Here is a 25,143-nt window from a genome sequence, read left to right as displayed (position 1 = left end):
AATTGTAATCAGATGTTTGCTCTGTCCTATCATGTAATGATTGTACCATGGTAATACCGTTCCACGAACGTAAAATCAATATAATTACAGTCCACTGCGATTAGAAAAATACTTTCACATCGTCTTTTATTTCTTTCTAATTTTCTTTTCATATTGCTACGCAAACATTGGTCCAATTGAGCCGGATTTTAAGATCGGTCTCTTTGCCTTTACAAGGAAAACACAAAAGGACAACAAAAAGCAAAGACTACGTCGCAGCAACAACAACAAAGGATCTACGATCAACCACATCAATTTATTTTCCAATAAATTTCTTTACGTGAAAAAGTGACATACCAAAATTTACAAGTGGTGTGCATAATTAAAAATAAAAAACAAAACCGTTTGTCGTTTAACAATAAATATTTAATGTCTGTCCGCCACCTACGATATTGCCGTCGGTAAAATTCATTTAAAAATACCAACAAAACTAAGTGTCAAATCGCCCACTATTTTCTCACATAATAGCAACAACAATCACAGTGATTTTTTATGTTTATTAATTTCCACATTTATTGGTGTTTTCGCATATTTCTTTTATATTTAATATAAATCCATATTGTTATTGTGGTGTTATCCTTTTATTCTCTTCTTCGTGTTCGCCAAAAATACAAAAATCATCACAACAACAACAATTCCAATACATATGAAAGAACAAATGTCAGTCACTTGTCATTACTGCTGATTGTATCCACCTTTAATTAATACGGGTGGCAGATTTGGCACTTATATACCATTTACACTACGATCGATTTCATTAGGGGTACTCGCATGTACTAGAAATTACATTTATTTATATAAAAATAATTTTGTGCCGTTTTAACGTACTTTTTGAGTTGAATCCTTCGGATATTGACTAAAAATAAACATTATTCGTGTTTTCGACACCGTGCACCCTACAATCGGTAATAGTAAAATTTTTCGATGTTTTTACACATTTTTGGAAATTTGTTTTCGGCAAGTGCTATCTTCGATATATTGTCATAGTTTACGTGTATTATACGATACACTCTAAACATTTTGCGAAATTTTGAAAACACAGAGAGAAATTCTGAGTGGGTTTTTTTCTTAACATTTAAAGAGTTTTTTTGTGGTTTAATCACGTTAAACCTCAAATATATTGCGGTATCCACGATACATTATTGACGTAGTCTACGACCACTAATAAACTCAGTGTATTTTACCAATAAAATAATTTTATTTTGAAGCATCACGTGTTTTAAAATTAGTTTTTCTAATATTTTAGTGAAAACTTACTACATTTATTGGATTTTCGCATACAATTTTTGACATCACGTGTTATTTCGAAACTAATAAAATAATTTTCGTGCAATTTTGTTGAATTTGTACAACTACGTGCATTATTTGGGAAATTTATTTAGTCTTCGACTACATTTAATTTCTCAATACGAGATTTCGTGTCACAAATTATCTTTGTTTTGGACTTTAATCCTGAATTTCATTCAAAATGCCCCTCACTCCTTTAGATTTATTCAACAGAGCTGCTGATGCTTTAGTCAAATTTGATGCCTACTTCAGTTCCCAACGGGACGATGAGCTCGATGTTTATATCTTAGAATTGCTAGGAGCTGAGGCGAGAACATTATGGGAAAAAGTTAAACTACAATCTGATATATGCCTCAATTATCTATATGAAGATAAAAATTCCAATAAGGACAACCTTGTAGCTGCTGACATCAAATTCAATGTCGCATACAAGTGTTTTATGATTGTTTTATCGTTCATTAATAGAAAGTTAGGTGTACTCCGGACCTCGTCTCAGCCACCAACTTTCACTTCTCCAAAATCCCATATAGATAAACCTATAGTACCACGTACTGAAGATACGGCAACCATTTATAATGTTTCACATCGAGATGGAGATGTTAATGCTGGTCACAGACTTAATTTACCCCCCTGTGACATCGAAGTGTTTAATGGCGATTTTCTCTCCTGGCCTACGTTCAGGGATTTATTTTCTGCCCCCTATATTAACAAGTGATATAGAACGCTTATGTCATTTAAAGAAAAAGACCAGTGGTGATGCTCATGAAATAGTGGCTAAGTTTTAGCTTACCCACACTAATTTTAGTCTGACGTGGAATGCTTTGCAGCAAACTTACGACAATCCACGTATTTTGGTGGACCACCAACTAAAACGCCTCTTTGACCTACCAGCAACAACAACAAAGGATCTACGATCAACCACATCAATTTATTTTCCAATAAATTGCGATTTTTACCATCACAACAAAGGTATGTACACATTTCTTTACGTGAAAAAGTGACATACCAAAATTTACAAGTGGTGTGCATAATTAAAAATAAAAAACAAAACCGTTTGTCGTTTAACAATAAATATTTAATGTCTGTCCGCCACCTACGATATTGCCGTCGGTAAAATTCATTTAAAAATACCAACAAAACTAAGTGTCAAATCGCCCACTATTTTCTCACATAATAGCAACAACAATCACAGTGATTTTTTATGTTTATTAATTTCCACATTTATTGGTGTTTTCGCATATTTCTTTTATATTTAATATAAATCCATATTGTTATTGTGGTGTTATCCTTTTATTCTCTTCTTCGTGTTCGCCAAAAATACAAAAATCATCACAACAATAACAATTCCAATACATATGAAAGAACAAATGTCAGTCACTTGTCATTACTGCTGATTGTATCCACCTTTAATTAATACGGGTGGCAGATTTGGCACTTATATACCATTTACACTACGATCGATCTCATTAGGGGTACTCGCATGTACTAGAAATTACATTTATTTATATAAAAATAATTTTGTGCCGTTTTAACCTACTTTTTGAGTTGAATCCTTCGGATATTGACTAAAAATAAACATTATTCGTGTTTTCGACACTGTGCACCCTACAATCGGTAATAGTAAAATTTTTCGATGTTTTTACACATTTTTGGAAATTTGTTTTCGGCAAGTGCTATCTTCGATATATTGTCATAGTTTACGTGTATTATACGATACACTCTAAACATTTTGCGAAATTTTGAATACACAGAGAGAAATTCTGAGTGGGTTTTTTTCTTAACATTTAAAGAATTTTTTTGTGGTTTAATCACGTTAAACCTCAAATATATTGCGGTATCCACGATACATTATTGACGTAGTCTACGACCACTAATAAACTCAGTGTATTTTACCAATAAAATAATTTTATTTTGAAGCATCACGTGTTTTAAAATTATTTTTTCTAATATTTTAGTGAAAACTTACTACATTTATTGGATTTTCGCATACAATTTTTGACATCACGTGTCATTTCGAAACTAATAAAATAATTTTCGTGCAATTTTGTTGAATTTGTTATTTAGGAAATTTATTTAGTCTTCGACTACATTTAATTTCTCAATACGAGATTTCGTGTCACAAATTATCTTTGTTTTGGACTTTAATCCTGAATTTCATTCAAAATGCCCCTCACTCCTTTAGATTTATTCAACAGAGCTGCTGATGCTTTAGTCAAATTTGATGCCTACTGCAGTTCCCAACGGGACGATGAGCTCGATTTTTATATCTTAGAATTGCTAGGAGCTGAGGCGAGAACATTATGGGAAAAAGTTAAACTACAATCTGATATATGCCTCAATTATCTATATGAAGATAAAAATTCCAATAAGGACAACCTTGTAGCTGCTGACATCAAATTCGATGTCGCATACAAGTGTTTTATGATTGTTTTATCGTTCATTAATAGAAAGTTAGGTGTACTCCGGACCTCGTCTCAGCCACCTACTTTCACTTCTCCAAAATCCCATATAGATAAACCTATAGTACCACGTACTGAAAATACGGCAACCATTTATAATGTTTCACATCGAGATGGAGATGTTAATGCTGGTCACAGACTTAATTTACCCCCCTGTGACATCGAAGTGTTTAATGGCGACCTACTTTCACTTCTCCAAAATCCCATATAGATAAACCTATAGTACCACGTACTGAAAATACGGCACTCATTTATAATGTTTCACATCGAGATGGAGATGTTAATGCTGGTCACAGACTTAATTTACCCCCTGTGACATCGAAGTGTTTAATGGCGATTTTCTCTCCTGGCCTACGTTCAGGGATTTATTTTCTGCCCCCTATATTAACAAGTGATATAGAACGCTTATGTCATTTAAAGAAAAAGACCAGTGGTGATGCTCATGAAATAGTGGCTAAGTTTCAGCTTACCCACACTAATTTTAGTCTGGCGTGGAATGCTTTGCAGCAAACTTACGACAATCCACGTATTTTGGTGAACCACAAACTAAAACGCCTTTTTGACCTACCAGTTTTAGAAGAGGAAACTAGTTTAGGGTTGAAGACTTTGCAAAGAGGGATAAACGGTTGTATTTCGTAAATGTTTAATTATGACGTGCCGAGAGAAGAATGGGATCCTATTCTAGTTTTCTTTTGTCTTCAGAGATTACCTAAACACTGCGTTGTGTTATGGGAACAATGCATTAAAAACAAGCCTGCATTGTCCTCGTGGGCAGATTTGGACCAATTTCTCACGGAAAGAATCCAAACTCTGACATGCTTACGTGACATTAGGGGCATAGACTACGTCGAACCTCTAAATCACAAAAAAAGACTTTCCCATTCCACGAATGGTGAAAGCACTAAAACATCTGTGGCCACGCCACAAAGCACACCACGTTCTTCACGGTATTCTCGTGCACCCTCGCCTAGATCGTGGTCTCTTTGTTCACGACAAAGGCACCATCTTAGGGTTTGCCAAAAATTCCTTAGACTTTCAGTTCCTGACAGGATAAATATAGCTAAGAAGCATTAATGTTGTCTTAACTGTTTGTCCCACGGACATAAAGCTTCAAAATGTAATAGTGTACATATATATAGTCCTTTAATTCCGACTGGAACATAAGGCCGTCGCAAATGTTTTCCATCTATCTCTATCCATGACAAGGTTTTCAATTTCACTCCATATTATTCGGCTCTCGTTTAATTCAGATTCTACTTGGCGCCTCCAGGTGCTTTTCGGTCGACCAATACGTCTCGAACCTTGGGGATTGTACTCGATTAGTTGTTTGGATACGTCAGTCGAAGCTTTTCTCATGGTATGACCAAGCCATCTGTATTTCTTTCGTTTATTTTCTTCTTCCAGTGGTTGTTGATTCGACATATTCCACAGAGCATTGTTGGTTATGGTGTTGGACCAGTAAATACCATATATGCGACGCAGGCACCTATTCGTAAATGCTTGCATGGAGGCACGGCTATGGTCCATAGTGTGCACCAAGGTACTAGGTACCCAGCCAGAGCTTTAAGTGATCCTGCTTCTGAATCATCTTTCATTTGTGAAAATATGCAGAGTAGAATAGGTGTAGCCACAAATGCAGTTAGAGCCTCAATTTTGGGTGTAAGTAGGTCAGTTTCTGTCATTTCTGACAAAGAATGTTCAATTCACATTCTGTCTCCGTTGGACGCTACGCATTCAATCGACACAACTACTCTTGTCGTCCAGACCATTGCAGATAATCTGCCCTCCTGTTCCATCCCAACTGACACTCTACCTCCTCCGGGGCAAAAATATTTATCTATGTTCGAAAGAGGGTATAAATACTGATACTGAAAACGGAATTTAATCCCGACGGCACTCAAACCTCCATATTCCTACTCCCACGGAGTTAATTAATAATAGACCATTTTTCGAGGTGGCTACGCGACCTCACTACTTTCTCGTGTTATTGAAAAAATATAGCTTTGATGGCCGTGTTAGAGCCGCGAAGCATCGGGCTATATATCTGTAAAACGACCAACGGTTAAGAGGTCCTTCTGGCCTAAAAGTTTGTTCTTTGTTTAATTCTCGCTTCCTATCCATTTTTCTTATGACTTGGAAAATTTCGAATGACGGTAGCGACGATGGTGTGAGGATGACGTCCCCTTGTACGAAAAGGAATAACAAGCTGACTGCAAAGCCGCCAACCAATAAAGCCTACGGCAAACATGGCAGCCGATGCGGTCCACCTTCGGAGAATACAGTCCTATTTTTAAACAAATTAATTTCGCCCTCGGCGATTCCTCGGAGTTCCTCCAGGAGAAACTTGTGGTCTCGCCACGTAAATCTGTAAGAGGTGGTCTTCAATCACCTTTTGCAATCTCTACAAGATGATCAAGTCCTTCACGAGGCAATGCACGATCGTGCCCCACGGGCATACGAATGTAAAGAACTTTTTAAATAACTAACATTTAATTTTGCAACATAGCTGGATATTGCAAGGCCGGCGGAATGATCAATTTGCTACGAGATTTTTAGTAAAACATTTTTAATTTCGCCCTAAGAATGTTTTTTCTTCTCAGTACATTCGGTCTACTACCTTAAAATACGACTATGTACTTCGTACATAAAATGAAAGGTAATGACATATTCTAATGAGTGACGTTTCTATATAGCCCGCCTTTCAGTATCTACGCTAGAGTTATATAAAACTAACACCAACGATAGGATCACGTCCTACTCGTCAAACCCTTTGTACAAAGGTAATACCGTTCCACGAACATTAAATCAATAAAAATACAGTCCACTGCGATTACAAAAAATACTTTCACATCGTGTTTTATTTCTTGCTAATTTTTTTTTCATATTGCCACGCAAACATCTGTAATAAGAACTACTTGACCTTTTGTCTCTCTATGAAAGGACCTATTCCTATGCTATGAAAAATCCAGTTGTACTTCCATGAGAAGGGGTTCAAATGAATTTTCGATTATATGTAATGCGCACATCATATGTGTGGGGTAAATTTGACAATAGATTTATGCTGATGAAGTCGCAAATGTATGTTTTGTAATAAAGTTATTATTAAAATGCACGAAAGGAAAAATATTTAACAAATCGACGTTGAACTATGGACATTCCCTCTATTAGTCCGGTCAAAATAGACATGCGTATAAGGGGAAAATAGCAAAAATTCCCACAAAGCTGAATTTTGGTGGAGAGCTAGGGTTGGCCATTAGAAGCAACGTCCTAAAAGTCCCCATCGATCCCATGTGTGCAAAACAAGTTATTCGGGGTCAAAGGTCATTTTTGGAGGCATTATTCAGTTTTTTTAATTTTTCTCAAAAACGGTAATACTAAGCAAAAGCTCGCTAAAGTAAAAGTTGTAGATTCAATAATTGTCTACAAGATTGGTCTTTATGATTCTTAAAAAAGACTTACAATTTTCGAGATATCGCGATCTAAAGGTCAAATAAAAAATTAACCGCAAAAGTACATTATGAGGCGAACCGGTTAAAGTAACGACACTATGTGTTAGATACTTCCGTAAGCTTTCAAACGATATCCACCTTGCAGTAATCGGTTCAGTAGAACCGGGTCTAACCCGGTTTTTAAATTTGGCCTTTCGGGTCTAATAACCGGCGAACCGGATCCGTAACCGTTGAAAATTATACATTTCCGTAATCAGAGCAACAAACCCTACCTTCTGACAAAACTTGAAAAAAAATCGGAGAGTTTTCGTTGGGGTCGTTCCCGTTGGGCTTTCGATTATACATGTTGGTTAAATGGGCTATTTTTGCATAAAATGACTCTAACATTGAATAACTCTACTAAACACACTCCGAATTTGTTGGAATTTTTTTTAGAAGATAGCTATAATTTCGCTCTTCAAGAAAATATATATTTTTTTGGGGGACAGACCCGATTACTTTGCTTATTTTAGCCGGTTCTTCTGAATATGTGCATATTTCCCTTATAAGTGCATAAAAATCATGTGTTTTTTAGAACAGCTATATCTCAAGAATGGTTCCTTCTAAGAAAAAATTATAAGGGTCAAACTTGTAGATAATTTTTCTGTCTACAATATTTACTTTAGTCACTTTTTGATTAGATCAACCGTTTTCAAAAAATAAATCCGAAAACCTAAAAACCCTTACATTTTGACCTTTGACCCCCTTTGGGGGACTTTTAGGACGTTGCTTCTAATGGCAAACCCTAGCTCTCCACCAAAATTCAGCTTTGTGGGAATTTTTGCTATTTCAATGTCTATTTTGACCGGACTATATGGGATGTGGATATATTTCTGTTTTTATTTCATCATTTAGTAAACATGACAATTAGCAAAAACCAACTCATATGGTGTGTAGTTTGTGTCGACATGTGGTGTGATATTATATGCAAATGTAAGATGCTGTATCCAAGAGTCCCATACATCAACTTTGGAAAAAGTTACAAAGTTGTACAAACTTTTGGGTTATCGGACGGACCTATTGCTTTAAATTTTTCATTGCGTCTGGATTAAAAATATCTCATCACCAATGCTCAATGCTAGCTCCTTTATCCCTTCTTTACGCGCTGTTGCTACCAGCTTCTCCAAAGTCAACTCAGTGCTTAATAACTTATCTTCCCGCAGTACAAACTTTATCTTATTACTTTCTTCACATCAGTGAATGATGTACATTCCCAAATTGAAAGTCGATTGGGCTTATCCTTGATAGCATTGGTATTTATTGTACTCTTCTTTTAAACAATTTCAAAATCGTAGTCACTCAAATCCATGCGAATCCTTGTCATATTCGAAGAAGGATTGCGCTGCGAAAGAGGGATACCAATGGTCTGTGGTCAGTGACTACAATGTACTTTCTGCCATGTAAATACGGTCTAAGAAGTAGATTTCCCAATGTACTGCAAGTAGTTATTTTTCTATTACGGGTTTATTCATGTCATATTTGGAGAGAATAGCACTGGCGTAAGAAATTGGTAAATCTTTTTCTTTCTCTCCCTGAGATAATACCGCACCCCAAATAAACAACGTCGGGCTTTAAAAAACTGCATTTTGCTGCAGTTAGTTTCTTACTGAATATCATCAATCTTCCAAACACATTGCGCAAATTCTCATTATGGTATCATAATTCGGCTCCAAAAACAATTATGTCGTCGACATACAGGAATGCGAAGTCCAAACCACTAAGTGCATTTGTTAGTATGCTTTGGAAATTATTGGACGAAATCTTTAACCCAAATGGCAAACGTTTGAATTGAAAATGCCCTAAGCGGACGTGAATCCTTGTGCAGGTTGATTTGACGGAATGAACTTGTCATGTCCAGCGTCGAAAAATATTTGGCTCTGCCAAGACGATCTAGCATATCTACAATCCTCGTCAACTGAAATTTATCATTGACAATCTTATCATTAAATTTCCTGATTTCCACTACCAATCTCTATTTCTTCTTGTCATCTGTGTCCTGAAACTCTTTAAGGATTGAGCCGATTAATTGAATGGCATTCGTGTCATATGTACCGATGCCTAAACTGCCAAGTAAGTCCGATAGCCTTCCATCATCAGCCTCCTTCGTAGCTCTAGCATTTAATATGTGGTAATCTTTCAATGCATGAATCTCGCAATGTAACTCTTCCATTCTCACGTCTTTATCTGTGGTATTCAATATCTTCACATGCACTTTACCATTTGTCGGTATCAAACAATCTTAAGTACCACACTATCTTCTTCTACTCTCATATTAAGCGGTAAAATTGCCTCAGATGTTGCTGGTATCATCATCTGCTTTTTCTGAGCAGGATTAGAATTCATAGGCACCACTACATCTCTGCCATCAACATTAAATGTTATTGTAAGCGTTTCATAATCGATTAAACAAAAATATTTAGATAAGATATCACCCCCGGGTGCCACCGTGGTGCAATGGTATGCACACCCGCCTTGCACACATAAGATCGTGGGTTCGATTCGCCGGCCAGGCAACATCAAAACACTTTTCAACGGTGGCAAAATACCCCTCAGTAATGTTGGCGACATTTCCTGGGTATTTCAGCCATGTAAAACTTCTCTACAAAAGTGGTTTCTTAGACACGCCGTTCGGACCCGGCGATAAACTGTAGGTCCCATATCATTGTGCTAATATGAATAGGGGTGCACTCATTGATATGAGAGAAGTCTCCCTTGTCCCTTATGGGATGTTTGTGGAACAATTATATATATTATTATATTTCAGGAAAATTAAGGGCGGTTTAGCCGTAATTTTTCAGGAGATTCCTCTACCTTCCCTCCAAGTCCGTTGTTTCGGCTGGCTTATATGTTTCACGAAATCTATTATTTCTATATTGTCGTAACTTTTGCACAAGATTTCAACTATATTCGACTGAATATTAAAAAATAAACAGAAATTCTTTTTATTTCCGCCGTTTTTATAATAAAATATAACCAGATTTCTCTTTTCTAGGATAGCGTTTTTCTTAATTTCGCAATTTTTCAAATGTATACAAATATTGCAAAAAAGGTCGATAATGACCCGTTTTTGCCAAAATATTTAACCAAAGTTATAAAAACCGAATATTTTTGACGCATATAAAACAGGGTTTGTTATTCTCTCTTATAGGGTTGCCATGGATTCATGTTATAGGACCGGACCAACATTTTGACGTATTTGGTTTTTTGGTTATTGGGTATGGACTTCTGAATTCATATAAACTAAGGGAATTCTTACGAATGTAGTAAGAGTGTTTTCTCTATCAAAATCGAAGGGATTTTTATGTAAAAATACACCTACATATATTACCCTTCAAAGTTATCGACATTTGAAAAAAAACTGTACGTTTAACAGAAAAATTATATTTAAAAAATGCTTAGAAAGTATAATATAAAAATATAATTTTCATTCTGCCGTCTGAGTTTCCCTGCAGAGAGGTGGTACAAGTGAAAGCTCTATAATTTTTATTACCATTTTTTCGACCTCCCTGGTTATAATTTCGATCATCACCTCTTCGATCAACGCAATTTTTTGGGCCTGAATTGTTATAACGATTGTATCCCCGGTTCGTTCCTTTGTTACTGTAATTGCCTCCATAAACAGTTTTTCTACTGTCATTATTATCGTTGTTGTATCGAGTACCGTTATCGCAATCTTATCTTGTTATTCTTACTGTATCGAGTATTATTATTGTATCTGTTCGAGTATCTGTAACCGCTATTATTGTAACTATACCTTCTATCATGATCCCTTTCATCATTCTTCATTGCAAGCACGTTCTTTGTATCTAGCCTAAAACTCTTTTCAGCTGTGACACATCTCTATGTCGCCACATTGAAAGATGTCGGCATATTAGCTAACAGAATAGGTTGGTACTCTGGGTTTACCCACTTCATAAAAACATTCAGAGCCATTACCTCAGTAACCTTATAAATAGCTTCCTTAGTTTCATTAGAAGGATACTTTAAATTCGCCATCCCAAACTGATTCAGCTCATCTTTTCTCTAAAAATCTTTTCTCTAAACGATGTCATTATAAAATCACTTTGACTGGTACTTCCAATTCAGTTAGTAGTTGTTACAGAGTTTTTGGTTGTGGATAAGCTTCCTGTAGTGTTTTCTTCAACTCAGCAAAAGAATTTGGTTTATTAGAGCTACATTAAGAATTTCGCAGTAAGCGTAAAGATGTCAATAAAGCCATAAGAATAGCCATGACCAGATATTTTGAAAATAAGTTCTGTTCTGTAATCAATTTAAGTCATTGGTCAGACTAGCAAGGTTTCTCAAAAGCAATTTCTTTAAAGTTTTCGTTCAAGTTTCGTTGGTGTCCACACACGCTAACGTGAAATTTCAGATTTTTGCATGTCCCCTTTATTTCACCAGTCGTGTTTCTCATTGAAAAAACAAACCAAAATAAACTAAAAAACAACACAAAAAAAAAACAAAAAAAAAAGTACAAACACTTTTTTATTAATCAAATGTTTTTATTAAATTTAAAAGTTATTTTCTACTTTTTTGTCTTTTCATGCTTGTTTTGTTGCTAATCGTTTGTTTGATAAAGTAAAATGAAGGAAACCGGAATAAAAAACCAGCAATGAATAACAAGAAGAGGCATAGAAACCCATGTAAATGGGTTTCACTACTTCATACCCCTCGCCTATAAACTTAACGTCGCCACGTTGAAATCTTGCTAGTCTGACCATCGACTAAAAAAGAAGTGGAAAATTATCAAAAAAATTGGCATTGGAAAAAAGACCGATTGGTGTGGGAAATCCTGATGAAATAAACGAAAACTTTCTGAAACTACCAGCAATTAAACAAAATTTGCTCTGTCGCACAGGATCTGCAACATACCAATCTCTTGCATCTACAAACAATAGTGCCTTTGAGTTTAGACGTGTTACTTTGACAGATGTATCACTAAAGTGCTTTGCCATTTCATCTAACGCTGCCGGATTAGGCTACGTTCATCCCAAATTTTTAAAAAAAATATTGCCAAATATTCTGCGTCAAATTTAACATATATTCAATACTATACTCACCACGATCCAGTATCCAAGTGTCTGGAAACATGCTATGTTAATTTCCGTTTTTAAAAATAATTCCATGGAATGTGACCGACCAATTTCGATATTGTCATATCTATCGAAAATGTGTGAGAAGCTCCTACATGCGCAAGTAAGTGAATTCGTATATGAAAACAAGTTACTGACTGATAAGCAGTCATGATTCAGACCCAAACATAGCTGCGTCACACTACTTGTCTTACTAGATCACTCAAAGACATTTGATTGTGTAGATCATAATGTTTTGAAACTTAAACTTCGTGAACAGTTTAACTTTTGCTTCACTGCTGTGAAGTTACTTTACTCATACCTTTCAGAGCGTATACAATCTGTTGTACTTAACGAAACTCTCCCGTCGCCGCTATGCGTCCAAAGAGGTGTTCCTCGAGGATCAGTTCTAGGTCCACTTATTTTTGCCATGTATATAAATGATCCTCTACAGCAACTCCAGTACTCGAAGAAACTTATCAGCAAATTTTAATTGGCAACCAACAAATTGAAATTGTCGACAAGGCAAATAACTTGGGCATAATCAACAATCGCCTTACTTGGAGTGACTATGTTACTAAGACGACGTGAAAAGTTTTTGGAATGTTACGATATCTATACAAAACACAATTCTGTACACCGATACATATTCGCACTCCACTTGTAAAACATATTTGATGCCTATACTACTCTATGGATGTGAGATATTTGCTAGTAGAAGTAAGAGAGAGAGATATGTTTTCCGAATCAAGAGGTACCAAAGCTGTTCAGCATACTGCATCGCTGTTTGGAGTAACTTTCTCTGGCTTATTGAAGATAAGAACACTATCCTTTTAACACCGTATGATTTATACAAAGGAGCCTCGATATCTGTATGAGCAATTACAATTTGGTAAATCCAATCGAGGTATTTTACTTATACTAATTCGACATCGATATCTATTCTTAGAATGGCGTTTTACTATAAATTCCGTTCGACTCGTTGCCAAACTCAATTATTCATATTTATAATTCAATGACACCCCTATTTTATTATGATTATTTATTAGTTTACACATTAATCAGTGCATGCATTCTGTGTGTTTAACTTTTTAAAACTGTCATTACAATAGCACGTACCTTAAACTACGGTTTTGACAGCTTGTGGTGTGTATACAACTTCAATAAATAAATATATTTTTCTTTATTTAGCATTTTCAGATATAAATTGGCAATTTTTGTTCTCTGTTGCAAAAAATGCTTTAAATGCCACCATACTCTTCTATTTGATGCAATTTTGTCTTGATAATAGTCAAATTGACGACAAATTATCAAATTCGACAACAGTCACAGGTAACAAGAGACACCAGCCACAACAGCACCACCAAACAAAATGCCATTTTCAACAGCAGTCATGTCATAACAGCTCAAACAGTAGCAACGGAAAACCTAACCTACCCCAACTACGTCAACAACATAAACAAAACAACATCATCAACAAAACAATATTAACAACAGCAGCGGATTTACCAGCAAAAATAAAGAATAATTTAGTGTTTAAAATTAAATATTTCGTAGTGGAAAACATAACATATTATAAATTAAATAATTTGTAATAATTAAATAAAATATTATAATCAATAAAAAAAGATTAATTGGCGCCCAACGTCGAGCAAATGTAAGTGGAGTAACCATTCATTAAAGAAAAAATGTCAAAGTGAAAATAAAAAAGCGACAGAATAATGAACGCGGAGCAAGTTAAGCAAATCATCGATACTGCAGTTAGTTCAGCACTGCAGAGAAAGAGTGTCATAATTGAAGTACAATATCAAGTCGATCAAGACCAAATTAATGAGGTTAAAAGCCAATTTGATGCCCTGAAAACTCCTTCGGCATCTGTGAAGAGACGAAAATTGTCGTATCCATTAGTAATGAGGCCGTTAAATCTCTTCCGGAGCTTGTCGGCACACTCGAAAAATACGTACGTTTGCGAGCTAAAACAAACGCTGCATATATGATTGATATTGGTAATGCAAACGAATTTTACAAATCAGACGATGAAAGTGCCTTGGCAAATGCCTTTTCCACACAACAAGTTAACAACTTGAGCGCAGTGCTAGCATTATAACGGAGGCAACCGTCCACAGTGAAGCTTCTCTCACAAAAACCATAATGTCGGTTGACAAACCAGCAAAAGGTTTTCGCAATCAAACTATAAGTGCAGTAGAAAATGCAAAAGGAATGAAACTTACTTGAATATTTTCCTTGGGAAGAAAACAAGATATTTCATTGCATTTAACAATGACATTGATTTTATGAAATCGCTGCAACAAGCTGTAAAATTAAACTTTGTAAACGCAATTCATTGTTATCTACCAACGCTAGATCGAATCCAACAAGAACCTAAGTATTTTCTTCGAGTAAAATTTAAGTATTTGGACGATTACTATTTTCCGAAGGCCGAAGATATTGTAGCTATGTGCCGAATTTAAAATCAAAACTAATTTATAACCGACAACTTGTTAAATTTTCAAACGCCCATACCATAAAAATTTGGAAAAATTCTTCACATTACATTTGTTTCTTTTTTTTCATTTTTTCAAAATAGTCTGGCTTAATCCTAATTTTGTTGTTTTATTATTTTAAAACAACTAATTTATTAATGGGAAAACTTTGGCATTGTTAGTCAAGGGGTAAAGCAGGGAAGACTGGTTTCGATTTACGCCACTGGATCTCATAAGTTAAATTTTTTCTACAAAATGTAATAGAACTTTTTGGTTATCAGTATTTGTCTGATTAAAGTCAGGTGATTCGATTAAATCTTCATTTTGCAACCACCCTCTCCGCCCAAAAGTTAGCAGTGATTCCATTATGAAAGTTAGAAAAAAATTGGAATTGCGAGATAATGATCGTCCAAATCTTACAAATTATTAGATTTTTAGACGATAAAGTTCTAATGGTGAGTAATTTTTTTGATTACTATAGGTTCTGGGATGGAACAAAATATTTATTACTAAATATTTAAATCAAATACATTAAAGCCGATCTTTAAAAATATTCAGAACACTGATATTGGAAAATTTCGTTGAACCTGTTTTTTCACAAAACAATTTTAATTTTTCAAAATTTAGTAAAAATTCCAGCGTGTTTTTGTAAAATGTTTTTGCCCATTCGTTCGTCGATTTCATGAACGAAGACACAATTTGGTTTTCATAGCGGTTGACGTTTGTATTCGTGTGACAAACAAATGAAAGCTTTTTATTTTCGTAATTTTTTTGGTTTTCGCAACAAAATCAGACGAACGAATACGTCAAAAATAAACGAATGGAAAATACCCATCGTTTTGAATGAAAATTAAATAATTTGAGTAATAAATGGTACAAAACACACGCAAACTGGAAGGGAATTCAATTTTATTTATTTTCATAGAAGCACACGCGTATATGTACATCCGTTTCTTCATATTAGCACAATTATTTTTGGACAAATCTGATTACATTTTTTTTCTTATTGTTTGTTGGTCGTCTGTTTATCGGGGTTGCCATCAAGTAGCAAATTTTACGTGCAGATGCCTGCGCAAAATTCACAAAATAAGTATCATGGAAACCCTGAAATATAAAAGCTTTTATGAAATAGTCGAAAGCTTTTAGATAAAAACGAATGGTTCGTAGTATTTTACAAGAACCAAATTTTGAACGTATACGTTTTAGTACGAACGGTTCGTGTGACAGGCAAGCATTTTTACAAAAACACCCTGTTAGTTAAAATACCATCCTGACATTCCAACTTAAACACATTTTGCAATTTATCTTCCAATGATCCACAACCTTCCATAGACAAATATTGCGTTTGCAATACATTGAAAACAGATGCAAGTACAAAATAATTTAACGGAAAACAGTGTATAATTCAAGAATTACATTTGAGTTCTTATATTGTCCAAATGCCTACGACACAAAGACAAATTTTTGAATTTTTGATACAAACGTTTAGTTTTTTCACAGTATGATTAGTTCTTCGGTAGCCTGATCTCAGGGAAACACTTTCACTGAAGAATTTATACTCTTAGAGTACGTGAATTCGGCTTCAAAGTGCTCAGCTGATAGATCTGAGACTATATAATGCAAGTCATTGAACACAATTAGTTGTATGAATTATTGGGGAAAGATTTGGCTAAAATTTATAAGTATTTAGACAATAAGCTTTCACCCTTATGTGTCAAACCGAAGTTTCTACTAGTACTGGGAAGTCCCTCACTAATAAGAGGGGGATGGTCCATCAGGACATTATCAAATTAAAAGTCGCAGTCCCAAAATTACTGATCCTAACGTCATTGTTCTGTCACTCACTATTTATATTTCATCTATAATCCTCTCGTTTGTTAACATGTAAGAAGCTGAACATTTTTCCTGTCGCCCACAACAATACAATCGTTCACCTTGAGGATTCAACTGTTGCCGTTTGCAGAAATATTACGATGGCCGTTGAAAAGTGTAGCGTAACTACGCCAATGTTCTGTTAAACTTCAACTTCCTCGTCGTGTACCTTACAACTAGTTTCTGGTAACGCAGTGATGTGCCGCTACATTTAAAAACGCTGCACCAACAGTCGAACTTGACGATGGCGTTATTGTCATCAATGACCAAACTGCTGCAATAGAAGAAAAAGGAGAAATGGCATTGATGGTGAATGGGACATATCTAAAACTGTTTGAGGATGAAGTTAAAGTCAACGACACAATTTACAAAAACAGGAATGGCACGATATCATTAACACCTGGAATACCTCGATCAGCTGTCGTCAACCTGACGGAACATCTCGAAGTTTTAGTTTTGCCCTACCATCAAAACATTTTTCCTGTCGCCCACAACAATACAATCCTTCACCTTGAGGGTTGAACTGTTGCCGTTTGCAGAAATATTACGATGACCGTTAAAAAGTGTTAAAAAGTGTAAAATTCAAAATAGTATGGCAAATCATTCAAATTTGTCCATGGCGCTGGCCTTGCACTTGTGCAACTGAGGATGAAACGCACATGACTTCGGAGAGCGATGGATTGAGAGAGCACGAGTTGATCTGGCATAAGCACGCTGGTGTGGAGTGTTTTGGGAGCTGGACGCTGGCGATAGGATTGTTGACGGTGGTTGGTGTAATTTTTATTAGTTGGACGACGGTTCTGCTAGTGGTGTCGTTGGCGGTAGTTATGCTGGCAGCCATTTGGACGTTGATGTTGCTGAGGTTGTTGATGTTGGCGTTGTTTTTGTTTCGACCTCTTGGTGTTTTGACTTTTTTAGCCTTGCTTCCTAGAGTGACTTCTTCGTCTTCGACGTTGATTTGAAGAGCCTTGACGATTAGGGGATGGAAGTCGGTCGTGCACAGTAGTTCTGACCACGTCATCAGAATCTTCGTGGCGGACCAAGGCGGCGGAGGACTCTGGGTGCAACATTGAGTGGTGCTGGCTTCCGCACTTTTTGCAAGCCACTATAGAGTGGCATCTTCGGACTTGATGGCTTCGGGCTAGGCAGTTCGTGCAGTAGTCGTTGTCCCCGACTACTTTTCTTCTGTCTTCAACTCGCATCAGGATGAATTCGGGACAGAACCGAAGGGCATGACTTCTGTCGCAAATCACACATTGGTACAATTCCAGAGTGCTAGAGTTGCGGCGAGACCTACAATGTAAAACATTGTTAGTTAAATGTAATGGTATGATGGGGGTGGAAATGATAATGTGCATGTGTAGCAAATGAGTATGAGTCGAGAAAAATCTGTTAGCGCTTATATAGATTTGTTCTTTAGAGAAGAGCATGAGACGATTTTGAGTAGAGAATGAGACGAGCCTGAGTTGAGAATGAGACGAGTTTGAGTTGAGGATGAGAAGAGTTTGAGAAAAGCGTTATGATATTACGAATCTGAATCGAGCAGAGGTAAATAGCAAAGTTTAACAATTGGTCTTTTAATGATTCCAGACGCAGTTTTAATGTCAGCCACTCTAACGTGACTATCACTATCAGAATGTGTCGTTACGATTCTACCTAAGCGCCATTCCCTGGGTGGTAGCAAATCGTCCATGAAGACAACTAAATTGTCAGGTTTTAAATTTTGAGAGGAGTTTTTCCATTTATAGCGTTTATGTAGGGATTTTAAATAATTTTCTTTCCACCTAATAGCGAACTGCTGATGTATAGCTTTTAATTTAATCCACCTATTTACAATCGTTAAATTTTCAGAGATTTGTTCGGGTAATGCCATAATTGGTGAACCTTTAAGAAAATGTGCTGGAGTTAAGGCGGTAATGCCAGAAGGGTCTTCCGAGACTGCAGAGATTGGTCGAGAGTTGAGAACTCCTTCAATGCGGGTTAGAACCGTGGCAAACTGCTCAAAAGTTAACCTATGTGCACCTGCAATGCGTTCGAAATGGTGCTTAAAGCTTTTGACAGCTGATTGCCACAAGCCTCCCATGTGAGGTGCATGTGGGGAATAAAAGGCCATTCAAAACCGTGAGTAGAGTATTTGCCTGTATATCACTTGGGACAGTTTTGATAAAATGCGAAAACTCTCTAAGCAATTTCCTACTAGCCCCAATGAAATTCTTCCCATTATCAGAAACTATCCGAAAGGGTAGACCTTGCCTCCCAACGAATCGCGCACAGGACGAAAGCCACAAAAGAAAGTTCAGAGCATGGTTCTAGATGCATAGCTTTGGTGGAAAAGCATACAAATATGCAAGCATGAAATTTTAACATGGGAGCGTTTCTCAAAGTGGAACTCTTAATTTCAAAGGGACCTGCGAAATCAATACCAGTTACATGAAAAAGAGGAGTCAAAGCGCATCTTTCTGGGGGTAATGGGGCCATAATTTGGGTACAAGGTTTATTTTTGAAAATGATGCATGCTTTGCATTTATAAATAATGCTTTTCACTCTGCATGAAGCAGACATAAGTGTAAATGCAATATATACAATCGAGAGAAACGAGAATTTCCAGAGACTATCATGGGATGTCGTTCATTATAAGGAAGATCTGCGTTGGTCAATCTACCATTAACACGCAAAATCTGGTTGTGATCTAGGAATGGATTAGTTGATATTAAGGGGCTTTTGGGTGATATACCTTTACCATCTTCCAAATCCTTGCATTCCTGCCCATAAAAGTTTCAGAGTGAGAAAATTGAGGGAAAGTATTTTTAGTGAGCAATTGTTAATAAACCGATATACATATGAAAATACTCAATGTCTTCTTCGATAGCTGTCATGCTTTGTACATTTAGAAGGGGGGTTTGTAAGCCATTTGGGACTGCTGAACCACAAAAAGTTGGTTGCTATATCTTGAGGTCTACAGCCTCTTGTGCCAAGGTCTGCAGGATTGTCATGCGTGGGTACATTACGCCAAACACCATTTGGAACCAATTCCTATATTTGAGCCGTGCGATTGGCGACAAGTGTTTCCCATGACCAAGGGGGTTTGGACAGCCAACTTAAAACTACTGTTGAGTCTGTCATAGGGTTATACAGTGAAGTTTAAATCGAAAGTGGAGATAACATAATTAATCAGTTTTGCGAGGAGAACTGCTCCACTGAGCTCAAGTCTTGGTAAACAGACAGGTTGAAGAGGAGCAACTATTAAATTGGAAAACACAACTGACTTTTCGTTTTGACATCTGATATACACACATGCGCAATACGCAGCTTGGGACTCATCAGAAAAACCACGGATTTCCACACAATCAGTTGGATAATACTGAATCCTTATAGGAATCGTAATTCATGATATGTTTTGGAAATAAGAGACGAGCGTGTTCTATTTTGATTGAGAATCTGGACTTAATTTTTCGTCCCAATCAATACCTTCTAATCATAGCTGCTGCATTAAAACATTTGATCTAATAACAATTGGTGCTATCGCCCCTGTGGGATAGAATAATTGCGCAACAGCAGAGATAGCCATACGTTTAGTCATAGAGAAATTAGTCGAAAGTGAGTAAGTGAATATGAGAACTGATCTGAACTGATTCATACCTAAAGTTTTGGTCGAACTTGATTCCTGTAAGCGGATAAAATCGCATTTAAATCTTCTTTTTCAATATTAGAGAGAATCTTTGGGTCATTAGCGGTAAGGTTTTTTAGAGGAAAACCAGCACTTTGGAGAACATCAATTAAATCGTTTTGCTTTTGAATTGTTTCTTCAAAGAAAAGCTGCCAGATAAAATTTTTGACACACCAGGATATTGATTTTCGGAATCTTTTGCCAACTGTAAAAGTGTGCAGATCGCCAAAAAAGGTGCACAATTAATACCAAACGTAACAGTCTTTAGTTGGTAATCTTTTACGTGGCCTTCGTCGTCTTGACGGAATAAAATGCGTTGATAGGGTCTATCATGAGAATGTACGAGTATCTGTCTGTACAGTTTTTGAATGTCGCCACTAAAGACATATGGATATCTTCTCCAACTTAAAAAGGCAGATGTTAAATCTGTTTGTAGAGTTGGGCCGGTATGAAGAGCATCATTTAAAGAATAGCCGGACTTTGTTTTGCGAGATGCATTAAAAACAATACGTTCTTTCGTTGATTTGTGTACAGGGCGAACAACAGCGTGATGCGGAAGAAAATAAGAGTTATATTTGCCATCATTACAAACTTCTCGAGACGAACATTCTTCTACATGATCTAATGTGACATATTCGTTTAAAACCGATCTGTATTCGGTACGTAAGTCAAGATCATGACATCAAGTTTTCCCATTCGAACATATTGTGCCAATGCAATGAGACGAGCCGAGATAAATTGAGTCAGCAAATTCCTTCTTAAAAGGCAGCCGAACAATGTAACGTCCATCAGGTGAACGAGAAGTGATTTTATTGTAACATTTTTTCGCAGAAGTGGTCTGCTGTGGAAACCTTTGGCACATTTGGAACTTTCTCTAGTTCCCAAGGTTTCTTAACAACTCAGTTAATGGAGGTTCATTTTTCTCAATGATTGTGGTGGAGAAGAGATGCACACATTCGTTTTTTTTTTTTTTTGCCCACTTAAAACCCAACCGAATATATTATTTTTTATGCCTTCAAGATTTATAAATCAGTCGGCGTCATATCTAAGTATGAGGTCTATTTGTGAGGACTTATTAAAGTGTGGATTTGCCAAATCTAGATCTTTGAGATCAGAAGGGTGTGCAATTTCAGAGGAGATAGCCAGCTAGTGCGGCTAGTGCGGCTTGTTACCTCGGGAAGGATAATAGCAGATATAGAGAATCGAGCATCGCACTTTTTAGAGACGGTAGTCAACTCACAATCTTTATCAGAAACTTGTTGTTGACCTCCAACTCCAGAAATTTCAAAATGGCTTCGAATGGTGCACATTTTGAGAAGATTTCTGATTTTTTCATATAAAAATGTTCTTTGAGACTCAGAGTCAATTAACGCTCGTACAGTGCACCATTCCGTAAACTGTTCAATTTGCACTAGAGCCGTTCTTAGGAGAATCATGTCATTATTGGCAGAGAAATTAGCTTGTACATTTGAGCCTTTTTTATATGAAGTTGATGGCTTTTCTTGTTTTGGGGAGAATTTAGAAGACGATTTATTGGGATTGTACTTATTTTCAGTACCATCTTCTTGAGAAGAATCGTTGATGTGCTGTGATGTGATTTGTGGCAAATAATGCAAGTATTGATACTTTTGTAGTTGATTTTGATGTGAGAGGGGGAAAGGCAATTCGAGCAAAGTTTATTTTTAAATACAAAACTTAAACGCTAATGGGAGGAAATTTGTCGAAACTCTTGACAATCTCTTACTGCATGATTCGAATTACAGAGCATCCCACGACAATTTTAAATTATCGTCACACAACGGATATCTTTTGACTATCGCACCAGCAGGACCCCTGGTTTTATTCCAAAGATGATACAGTTTTTGAGCCTGAGACAATTCGGGATGGTCTGCGTAGACCGCCGTGAACATATCACGGAAAGGCGGCCATTTGTCGTAACCTCCTTTGAATATCTCGGTATCTCAAGGTGGCACTTTGATACAAACGCTTGATTTGGCAACGGGGGCTTGATTTATAGCTTGCGGAATTTGAGGAGGGATAATACTCTGCCTTGCTTTTACATTACTTGCACCTGATATCCTAAGTATATCTAAAATCTGTGATCTAGCAGTATAGTAGACCTCTGTGGTTGCGTTAAAATTTACCATAGCATTGTCTTTAAAATCTTTGATACTAGGCGCTTTTGGAGAAAGTATTAAATTCTCATAAGCATTTTGAACACGCTGCCATCGTTTTTCTAAATCCTCAAGTTTAACCTCTAAACCGGTATCAGTTTGATCAGTAATGTCACTAGCCTCAAATTGGGTACAAAAACTGAGTAAGAGATCACATTCAAACAAGAATTTAATTTGCTCTGGACACGTGTTTGCGGAATTAGTTGAAGAACGAGTAGCGCTGGCTAATTGAGCCTTCGGAGGTAGAAACGTTTAAACTCATTTTAAGTAGAGTGCTAAAAACAACAAATTAAGCTTTTTCGAACAAAGAAAGGGGCGTTGCTAATAGAAATAATAGTAGTTTTAAGGGGTGACTACGAAACCAAAGCTATAGTTTTAAAGGGTGACTATATAACCTTTAAGAATGAAAAGAGCGGGGACAATTATCCAAAGCAATTTTTTCGAAATTAGCAAAATATCTATTAAAAACGACTTTAAATATTAAAAAATAATTTCCCATACTAAAAATCAGAGCGACTTTGTTTTCAAAGGAGAAAATTCAAAATCCGACAAAATAGCTAAAGTCGTCCAAATTCGTATTCTGTAAATTCCAAGCGAAATTCTTTGACTTTGCACAACAAATCAATCTTAAGTTCCAAAAAAAAACAACAACAACAATATATTGCAACTGCAATCAAAATTGCTTCAAAAGAGTATATAAACAAAATTCGACCAAAATTCAATCACGTGCCAAAATCCCAAATCCGAACAATTCTTACAGGGATTACTTGCTTCGTGTAACTCAGATCCAAATTAAGAAACCAATTGCAGTAGTTGTATAAATTAGTGAATTATCAAAGTTCACCAAATTCGACCAAATTTCGTTGGAGAAAAAATTTCCAACAATTATAAACTCGTACAATTCCGAACTTCACCAAAAAGTTCACAAACCAATGTCAAAATGTTGCAGAGATTATTCAGATTATCATCCGAAAAAAATAATTTTAGGAAATTTAAAATTTTCACGATGTTAAATTTTCATTGTGTTCCCTACTTTGAGCGAAATATGAAAAAATAATTTCCTATACAAATCCGTTCAAACAGTGCGGGAACGAAAAATGGCAGAAATTGCAAAAACTCTAGAAGAAATGTCAAAATCAACGTATCAGGCAGGCAATCAGGTAATCAGGTGGCTGCAAACAAGCTGCTAGTTTCTACTCAGCCGAATTTGTATAGCAGAAAATTTTATTCTGCTCCATTTTTGTTTAAAGAAAAGTGCGAGTTTAGTACGGAAACCCGTTTCTGGCTCAAAATGGAACAAAAATAATGCACGTAGTACCAGTTTTCAGGTTCTGGAACACAACCTTATGCCTGTTCCAGAACCTGCAAGAATCTACAAAATGTTACCATTTTTCGATAACATAAAGAAAAAATTGATATCGTAGTAAAACTTTTAGATGCTTGTAGGTTCTGAAACAGGCATCATTGCTCTGTTCAAATGACATTATACCATCAATTACCACACACATTTGGAAAACATCGAACATATCCCTCTCAGTTACTTAATTTATACTCACTGTTAATGCTGTCCAACACCAGAAACTCCGTGTTGATACTTTTGCAAGGTGCCAGTAGCATCTCTACATCTTTGAACAGATCCCAATCAGAGGGCAATCCTCCAGTTGTACCAATTTTCTGCTTTTCTTTCCTGCAATTTTTTATACATACATATGTACATATTCTATTAATATTTTGATGATAAAACTTACCGAAAGCGAGCTGTCACGTTATGCATCTTCGTTTTTAGTTCTCCAGCCGTGTAATTATAACCTAATTTTTGTAATTCTGCTGCCATTTCTTGCAATATGTGACTGTTTTTTCGGCATCCTCGAAGTTGACCCATGTAATTTTGCCATACCTCTAATAATGCCCGTTCACTATTTATATCCCATCTGCTGGGAGTTTTTCGGTTTGCTAGCAAGAAACATAAAATATGCATAATATTATCTTTTGAATTTGTATTTTAAAAATTATTCCTCACCTTTTCCTTCAAAATGCTCCATTTTAATTCTTTTCAAATTATTTAACAAAACCGAAAATGTGTATAACTGATTTTGAAAATAGAAAAAGAAGACTTGTTACAATTTATTACGAATGTATCGTAAGAACAGGTTAGTTCGTGTACGTAATTGTGATGTCATGTTCACACGAGCGTTTCAATTACGTTGTTCGCCTGTCGAACGACGTACACGAATTAACCCGTTTCCACGACACCATTCGTAATTAACAGAAACATAAACAAAATTTCCTTCATTTTGGATTCCTTTTTTTCACGAAAATTTGAACCGAAAACACATAAAATATACATTAAATGAATAGGAAAAGCAATAGACCTTCCTTCAAATGTATTTTCTATATTTAACTACACACATTTCATTAATTTTTTCCATAAATTTTGAATAATTTTGTATTTTCAATATATTTTTATATGTTTCTATTTTCAAAATTAAAGAGAGAGAGACATGTCAAAACAATGTTTGTGTATACAGACTTCCAGTTATTTGTTTCTGATTTTTTACGCGATTTTGAACTAATGGACAAGAAATGTGTTTGGAATTAAGAA

At 36.0% G+C, this 25,143-nt stretch overlaps 1 protein-coding gene and 1 long non-coding RNA gene across 2 annotated transcripts; one reads left to right on the top strand and one right to left on the bottom strand.

Moving 5' to 3' along the window:
- Positions 1–2,066: 2,066 nt before the first annotated feature.
- LOC141392998 (uncharacterized) lies at positions 2,067–13,987 on the top strand. The gene is made up of 3 exons (XR_012409953.1): positions 2,067–2,295; positions 11,853–12,469; positions 13,537–13,987. It is a non-coding gene; the product is annotated as an uncharacterized lncRNA (long non-coding RNA).
- Positions 13,988–14,865: 878 nt separating this feature from the next.
- LOC141392997 (uncharacterized) lies at positions 14,866–24,488 on the bottom strand. The gene is made up of 3 exons (XM_073965955.1): positions 24,290–24,488; positions 24,098–24,228; positions 14,866–17,993 (listed from the first exon to the last, which is right to left on the bottom strand). Exons 1-3 carry the CDS (start codon positions 24,421–24,423, stop codon positions 17,950–17,952), a joined length of 309 nt encoding a protein of 102 aa, XP_073822056.1. The 5' UTR covers positions 24,424–24,488; the 3' UTR covers positions 14,866–17,949.
- Positions 24,489–25,143: the final 655 nt, after the last annotated feature.

The sequence above is a fragment of the Musca autumnalis genome, unplaced genomic scaffold, assembly GCF_047663935.1.
Source record: "Musca autumnalis isolate F117 unplaced genomic scaffold, ASM4766393v1 scaffold_2, whole genome shotgun sequence".
Lineage (NCBI taxonomy): Eukaryota > Metazoa > Arthropoda > Insecta > Diptera > Muscidae > Musca > Musca autumnalis.
This window is presented reverse-complemented; position numbering and strand designations above follow the sequence as displayed.